An 8386-nucleotide genomic window follows, 5' to 3' on the forward strand; every position below is an offset into this window, starting at 1 on the left:
AAAGCCTGAAAAACCACCATCCTCCTGCTCTTCCCCAAACCAGCGCTGTTCGTAGAGGAATGGGCCGCTACTGCATGAGCATATTGCTGTGCTTGCAGGGTGCTCCTCTGGCTTCCACGGAGCCACCTGTGAAGAGGCAGCAGCTTCTCACCTTTACCACTCTTTTTGCTTTTTTCTTCTTTTTTAAATGGAAAATATATATATATATTGTTTTTCTGCCAAACCTTTAAGCTCTGTGGTTTATCTACTTCATATCCTAGTGTTATGGTTTGAATTGAAATTTTTTTTGAAGTTTTTGGAGCATGCGAGGAGTATTTTTTTAAAAATACACAGGATTTAGCAGTTAGCTGAATGCAGCCCTGGTTAATCTGCCACTGACAGCACAATGAAGGCTGCTCTCGTTGCTTTTACCCGTGCACAGGGAGCACAGTTCCCTAGCTCTTGCTGTAGCCCCGGAGAGTCTCCAGCTGCCCCACGCTCCACAGTTGAATGCAGCTTTGCTAATCCCAGACCCACCAACGCTGGCCATGACAGAAAGAGAAATCTCTTTGCTATGTCATTGCAGGTGGATGTGTAAATAAATACATATTTTTATGTATAACTCTATAAATCTCTATTAAGTCTACACAGAACTGTTTGTATATGTGCATATATAGATTAAAACATATATATATACACACACACACATAAATAATTGCTTGCACGTTTATCTCGGGGTTTTTTTTTTTCATTTACCCTTTAAAAATGCCAAGAAAATATTCCTCATTTCCAGAAAAATCAGGTTTTGACTTTTCCTAACAGAATTGCTAGCCCTTATATGTTCCATCCCAAGAGTTCGTTATGCAGTCCCCAAGTTCTCTTTGGTTGGGTTGTAGTGGTCCTTGGTTAATGCCACGGCCGGTGAGCTCTGATCTCTCGGTGACAATCCAGGCACCCACCGCTCTCCGAGTTCACGGCAAATGGCACAACCAAACCTCCTTTGCTCTACGCCTCCTTCACGGCTGGCACAGAGGGAAGATAATGCAGTGTTTGATTTGAGTGAGTGGCGGAGGCTTGCCCAGCTCCAAGGCCAGCGTTTACAGTAAAGCTAGAGCCTGAGGACACCGAGGCGCAGCTGGTGCCCAGTTTCGTTTGGATGTTTGCTCTCCCGTAAGGGTACATTTTCCGCTCTAAGTTTAAAGACCGTGTTTGTGAATTATTTCCATCGGCCTTTCCTTCCAGGAAATAGGTCAACATTTCGCCTTTTCCCTTTACACTGACTTTACCTCTGCACACAAATTCGTAACTGCACATTTTTAGTATCCGCTGGACTTCTTCTGTCACCTGAAGACAGACAAAAAAAGAACTATTAGTTTTTCCTGTTCATGTAAGTTTAATCCTAGAACTGCCCACCCCTCCCCATTTTAGAGTTGGACTCTACTCAAGAGTTGGATGATCCTTGTGGGTCCCTTCCAACTCACAACATTCCATGATTTTACTTCTCTGCCATGAAATATGCATAAGCAGAATGACTTAGCACCTGCTACTGCTGCTCTCGGGCTCACTTAGGACTTTTCTTAAGGAATTAAAAATCCCTGACCAAACTGGAATCTGAGAAGCAGAACTTCTGGTCTGGAGCTGAATAAGGACACAGCCAGACTAAGCGCCGTCCAGCAGAAATGTGTAATCAAGTTGTCCATCGTTGTAAGCTGGATCAGTTCCAGTGACGTTAATTTACTCCAGAGGAACTTTTGATCTCTGGAAACTAGACAGGTATTTTGGATAAAGGACTGCAAGAGTTCACTGAGATTTTGCGAGGCACAGCTCAGCTTCTAGCCAAGCTCTAGTACAACAACAACGTTCTCTCTCTGTGTAGCCTCCCCGATCCAAAGTACTCAAGGAATAAAGCCACATAAAATGCAGCAGGATACAAACAGACACAGATCCTTTCCTTGCAGTCCTTATTCAGGCAAAATTCTGACAGCACAAGGACTGGCTGGTGCAGTGTCAGCGATCCCAGGCTGGCCTCCAACTGTGCAATGCAGCAGAGAGCTCCGGTCCTTCTGGTGGGAAATGATTTATTTGAGGATGTCACTGCCTCCAAGCAGAGAAGTGTATGTAACAGAACACAACTACACCTCTGACGCTGGAGTCGGCTGGAGAACGCTGCCCTTTTCGTAAGGACCGCAAGACCGAGTCAGGCTGTGTTTTTCAAGCGGTGTTGAATGTGTAACCACATATAAAACAGGAGGTATGGAACGTTGGCAAAATCATCTGGGAATGTGCCCACCTGGATTTTCCCCTGCACTCCGGTACTGTCCATGCGGCTGGCAACGTTGACAGTGTTCCCCCAGATATCATACTGGGGTCTCCTGGCTCCAATGACTCCAGCCACTACCGGCCCCACGTTAATACCTACAATCAAAACAAGGGCTTTGGTTTCAAACTCTACAGCACATTATCCGAGGGAAACAGGAATCCTGCAAAACAGACATCCTGAAAAACTGAACACAAGTGCCTTAGAAGTCTGCTGGTCATAGGACATAATATATGTTAAATTAATGCCAGTTGGACTTCTCTATTTGTAAGAGGTTTAGAAACAAAATAAAGAGATATCTTATTGGAAATGCAATATGACAGACAACATTAAAACACTGGCTCATCTACGGACATTCTTTTTCTGTTTGTTTTAAGAAAAGAAGAAAAGCAGTGGTAAGTGCAGGGTTTAGCTGCAGAACAATTCAGGACAAACTGTTAAAGGTCTTCAATTGTTTGCTACAACTTCCACTGTGGTTGCTCATGTCAAGCCTTTTAATGGAGGTTTTCCAAGTGGGGCAGAAATAGTGGCCTGGAAGATCCAAGGAATGGGGTAAGGGAAGCGTGTCACGTTGGCTGTCAGTACAAGACAATTCGGATCAGGGACAATGGAAGACAAGAGCATGCGAACGTGGCTCAAGCATCTCGTTTTGGGAAACCCCAGGGCTTGATTCTACATTTCTGCCTGGTTTTGACAATTTGTTTGGAAGATAAAAGAGGATATCGCTTCTTCTGAGTGCCCTGGTGAGCTGCAGATGCTAGACCCTGCATGAGGCTCTGTGCAAGGCCTTTCCCAGGCACGTTATGCAGAAGAATGAGGGCTAGGTGTTTGTCTTCTGCCCCTTTGTGAATCTGGAAAGACCAATTATAACAGATTTCAAAGTGAATTTGGGGTTTATAATGATTTGAATGTACAGGAGGGCAAAGATGCGTAACTCTCCTATTGCTAGCCTTAATGCCTGGTCCTTCTCAACCCTCTCCTGCTAGCAACCTCCACTTTTCCCCTTGTCCAGCCCATTCTCACAATTCAGCCATGAAAATACATAGAGAAAGAAGCTGGAGAAGACTATCGGTGTTAGAATGTGCAGTGACATGAGAACAGCAGTGGAAGCATCCTTGGAGAGGAGCAGGATGCAGGGAGGGAAGGGAAGCGGGGAACTTGGCTCTCCAAGGCTGGGAGGAAGGACTCGCAGAGGTGAGACATGCAATACAGTGTCAAGGACGGCGTGAGAAGGTTTGTGTTGTGAAGATCAGAGGATTTTACTCGTTGGGGAAACAGGACTGGTTGAGGTGATTTGGCACCTGTGGACTAAAAGCTCCCATCACACTTTTAATGCCAACAAAACTTCTGCAGATGCAACTTAACATAGTAGTGAAGTACAGTCAGATCCAGTTTTCAACAGTTCAGCAATGCAAAGCAGCGTGAGCCCCAGACTGGGCACATTAATAATAATATTGTATAAAATTATCAGTACAGTTTCCTCTCAGGGGGGTGCAGATTAAGTAAACACACTGGAATTGGAGACAGTGGTAGTTCCTTAAAACTGCTGTTCACCATCCAGCCTACATGGATGTGACTCTCCCAGTAACGCAGGCTCTCCAGCTTTGACCATGAGTGCAGGACAGGTGATCACTGCAGACAGCAAAGGGAAAGCCATCAAAGAACAACGTTCTGCTTGTGCCATAATCACAGAAAGGTGACTTACCGACGCGTAGAACAAAGTCGTTGTAAGACTGATAGTTGATTTCATCCAGAACGTCAAACATCTCTATTGCAAAATCTGCCAGTGTACTCAGATGGGAATAAATTGATTTTTTAGCCTAGAAACAAAATAGCATTGCACGTTAGATGTGTACGGTACTGAGAGGCAGGGGAAATACTGACGTGAAAAACAATGAAAAGCTCAGACTGGATGGCCTAGGGAAAAAATAATCTAACCATCTAGCTGTTTGTGAAAAGAAACTTGGTGGGAGCTACAGCATGGGCGTTCTTCTCTCAAGCACTGATTTTTTTTCTTCCTCTCTCTCTCTTTTTTTGACTTCTGGGAAGAATGGAAAGCAAATTTCCCGTGGTAAAGTGGTTCTGTTGCTAGAGAGCTGCAGATGTTTGTTGTGAGCGTGGCAGGGGATATAACCTGCTTTCTTACACAACTGCCCTGCCTGATGATTATTAATAACCAGAGTTTCTGCCCTCTTCTCCCTTTGGGAGAAGCTCCATGGGGCGTGTGCTGTTCCCAATGACAAAATTCCTGTTGAGTTTAATCCTGTGAGATGCAGAACACCCCTGTTTTCTTCCCTTTCCAGGCAAGCTGAAGAGAGTTGTTATAAAATGTATTTAAATGAACTAAAGCCAAAGAACCAGAAGGGATCAAATGAAATATTGATGTATCAACTTGCAAAAAAACCTCCAAAACCTAAGAAAATAATTTTTACAATTAAACTAATTAAACTGTGGAACTCACTTTCAGAGGATATTGTTAATTCCAAAAGTTAGCTAGATTCAAACATAATTACTCAAGCTCAAGGAAGAAATATTTGCTACAATGCAGTGAAAAGAGATTATCTGTAGCTCTAGAATCTCTTAAGCAGCGTATCATTAGAAAGTGGAAAAGAGAGGTTTGCACGTTTGTCCTGTAACTCGTGTCCTTCCCCCAGGATCTACCATTGGTCACTAGAACAGACCTTGGACCTGACTCACTCTGGTTGCTCTTATGTTGTGCTCTTTTGTGAATAATAAATATGAATTCTTGAGCAGATTTTTAAAGTGAAAGTGGGCTAAAGGCAGGATGTGGTGAAAGAAGAGCGGGGGGTCAGCAGCAGTCCAGCTTCAGTAGGGTGTTGCACAACAGGGCTGGGGCAGCTGGCGTGGGATGAGAGCTCACTGGGGTTGTGTCGTGACAGTGAGATGGTACAAACAGAGTGCCTGGCAGTGCTGAGACACCTGAGGAACAGGCTGCTGCCTGCTTTACCTGGCTCCCTTTGAAAAGGTTCCTTCCTGTGGCTGGGAAACTGTCAAAAATGAGAGCGAGGTGCTAACAAATAACGATGAAAGTCATCCTTGGGCCAGTCCTAATATTTTAGGAAGGGAATTTTTATTTACCTGCCTGGGTCTCTGGCATTCTGCTTCTTGCAACTTCAACTAGCTCTACTCTTTTCCAGCCTCACCAAGACAAAAGAAGAACAAGAATTAAGTTTAAAGAGCTGATGGGTACACTTTCAGTAGAGAAGAGGAGGAGTATGGAATGTCTGGAGGAGGGAGGGAGGAATGAATAGTTTTATTTAATCCTCTAACCTTTATATTCCTTAACCTTCCATTTCTTTGCTGCCCAATGAATGCTTTGATTTCCTGCAATGACCCTTGGGGTTGCAGGAGAGAGGACTGGTGACAAACACTGGACATGCTGGAGGTGACAGATGCCTCTCAGAAGGATTACTGGCCAACTCTTTTGAACCTGTGCTGAACACCACCACACAGTCAGGACCCTGGTGAAATCGCAGACGTAATTTCAAAGGGCTCCACAACACACAATGAACTCATGTTGTGCAAAAGATGTACAAAGAGCTTGGTCTGTGTGCTGCGCCGATGGTGTAACTGGCAAGCAATTATTTATTTAAACATCAGAGGAATAGTTACTGGAAGGACTGCCCAGAGCATCACAGCAAAAGCACTCTGACAGAGGCAATGGGCATGGACTGCAGTCACCTGCTGAAGTCAAGCTACAGAAACAACATCCTGTAAAATAGGGGGTTTAAACACTGAACTTCATCAGGGTTTGGGGTTCTTATGTGTGTAAATGTCCCCAGTCAAGAGCACAGTTAACCCCATCCACTGCTTTCTGCTCATGTCCAAAATCGGTGGCTCTCAATCAGAGGCTGTGCCAGATGCTCTGGTGAAGCTGGGACACCCCTGGCAGAGGGGAAACCAGAAGCACTTGAGTCCCTTATGGTTCCCCATGGGCACATCTGACTCGGTAGGGCAGCCTGGGGACTGTGTGACAGTTGGCAGTGACTGTCTGCGCATGACAGGCTACCCAGGACCATCAGACTTCTAACAGAGAGCTGCAAGCTGCAGTCCGAGCGGGAAATGCCAAGAGGATGTGAACAATTTCTACTCTAAGGTCACGCAATTGGTGAAGGGTTTAGAGGAGAAGCCGTGTGAGGAGAGGCTGAAGTCACTGGGTTTGTTCAGCCTGGAGAAGAGGAGACTGAGAGGAGTCCTCATGGGGGTCTAGAACTTCCTCCCAAGGGGAAGAGGAGGGGCAGGCGCTGATCTCTTCTCTCTGGCCACCAACCAATGCCAGGAGCAGAGGACATGGCAGGAAGATGTGGCAGGGGAGGGGGAGGGTGGCCATGAGGAAAAGGTTCTTGAGGCAGAGGGTGGTGGAGCACTGGAACAGGCTCCCCAGGGAGGTGCTGATGGCACCAAGCCTGACAAGATTCCAGCAGCATTTGGCCAACATGTGCCCTCAGGGACATGGTGTGAATGTTGGGCTTGTCCTGTGCAGGGACAGGAGTTGGACTGGATGATCCTGGTGGGTCCCTTCCAGCTCACAGCATTCCATGATTCAATGATTCTACTCGGTTGCATCACACGAGCAGTGGGAAGAGATCACAGAAGAGCTGAAACCCAAAGTTAAAGTACAAAATATTGTCTGTTTCATAGAAGAGCTTTAGGTTTTCTGGAATACAGAATGTTAAATAAATTCTACCTGTCCAGAAAAGATCAAAATTTGCCCCAAGATTTCAGAGCAAGGCAGAGTCCTGTACCAGACCTTCTGCAGTGATTTAAAACGCGATACTATCATAAGCTCAGAGCAGTATCTTCAGTTCTGGGCTAACTCAGCTGACCCTTCAGTTAGCAACTATAAAATACAAGAGATAAACATGTTTAGGTTTTGGAACATATGCTGCCAAAGTTACCCAACAACACCCTTGTTTTCAGGATTATAGTTCAAAGGGCATTTATAGCAGACACACAGGTATGCCATGGCCTGTTTGCCTGAGATCACACCGAACAAAATTCAAAGGATCTTTTTTTTTTTTGCCTGTCTCAGGACCCAGGAGCCAAACATTTCAGCACAAACAGAGTTTTAAAAATACCTCTGAGTAACGTGTAGATTTCTAGGAATGGTACAAAGGAAAGCATCAGCTGTAAATACCCTGCAGACCAGAAAACCAGCTGCATGTGATATACTCCAACACGATTCTAACATTTGATTTCTGGGTGGCCTTGTTTTTTATTTACTTTACAAGGATAATTGTTGCTGGAAAGTTCACAGGCCATCTTCTGGCCTTTTGTGCTTTTGCCCTCTAATTTGGTGTTATTTTGAGTGTACCTCTACAACAGATGTACTCGTGTATCAGAGCAGGGGAGAGGTGTCTGGAAATTCTCAGCAGACTAGGTACATGGATTGATTTAATCTTCATTATATTCCTCATATTATTTTATATTTTTTCATAAATTAATTTTATATTTTTTCATAAACTAATTTTATTAATATAATTATTGATGTGCACAGTACTCTGTATACAATATATTCAGTATGCTATCCCAGAGAGTTCTTTGCTTTTCTAGGTGCTGCATGCAAATCTAGGAAATCTCTGTCCCAAGATACAAACTTAAGGTGAGAAACATACTCAGGAGTAGTAATGAGGATACAGAAGAACTGTGCCCTAGAACAAGTAGGTCTGAAATGACTTTGACTTTTCTTATTGCTGAGTAATTAAAGAGGTAAAAAGAATGCCAGCAGCAGAGACAAGGAAGAGCTGATTTTGGAGCAATTTTTCTTTTCAGGCTACTGTTGTTCTTTAAATTTCAGATTTAAATTGTTGTAAAGAAGTAACAGAAGTTATCTATCATCACACAGATCTGATACTTCTCTGGAAATTGAAGGAGAATCCATAAAATCCCCTTACCTTCGTTCCTGAAGTAGGCACGAGTCCCACAGCTGCCATATATGTACTTCCAATTGTCTTGATCTTTTCTATGTCCTTATAATATTCTTTGTCCATAAGCTTTGTTTAAAACATAAAACTGTTAAATATTACATAATATTTTAGACAAGCAACCATAGTTATCAGATAATATGTG

At 44.0% G+C, this 8386-nt stretch overlaps 1 protein-coding gene across 1 annotated transcript; it reads right to left on the reverse strand.

Annotated features, from left to right (window-relative positions):
* Positions 1 to 736: 736 nt before the first annotated feature.
* LOC104528631 (adenylate cyclase type 1-like) lies at positions 737 to 4111 on the reverse strand. The gene is made up of 3 exons (XM_010172690.1): positions 4002 to 4111; positions 2270 to 2394; positions 737 to 1323 (listed from the first exon to the last, which is right to left on the reverse strand). Exons 1-3 carry the CDS (start codon positions 4060 to 4062, stop codon positions 985 to 987), a joined length of 525 nt encoding a protein of 174 aa, XP_010170992.1. The 5' UTR covers positions 4063 to 4111; the 3' UTR covers positions 737 to 984.
* Between the last annotated feature and the right edge of the window lie 4275 nt (positions 4112 to 8386).

The sequence above is a fragment of the Antrostomus carolinensis genome, unplaced genomic scaffold (genome assembly GCF_000700745.2).
Source record: "Antrostomus carolinensis isolate BGI_N321 unplaced genomic scaffold, ASM70074v2 scaffold20627, whole genome shotgun sequence".
NCBI lineage: Eukaryota > Metazoa > Chordata > Aves > Caprimulgiformes > Caprimulgidae > Antrostomus > Antrostomus carolinensis.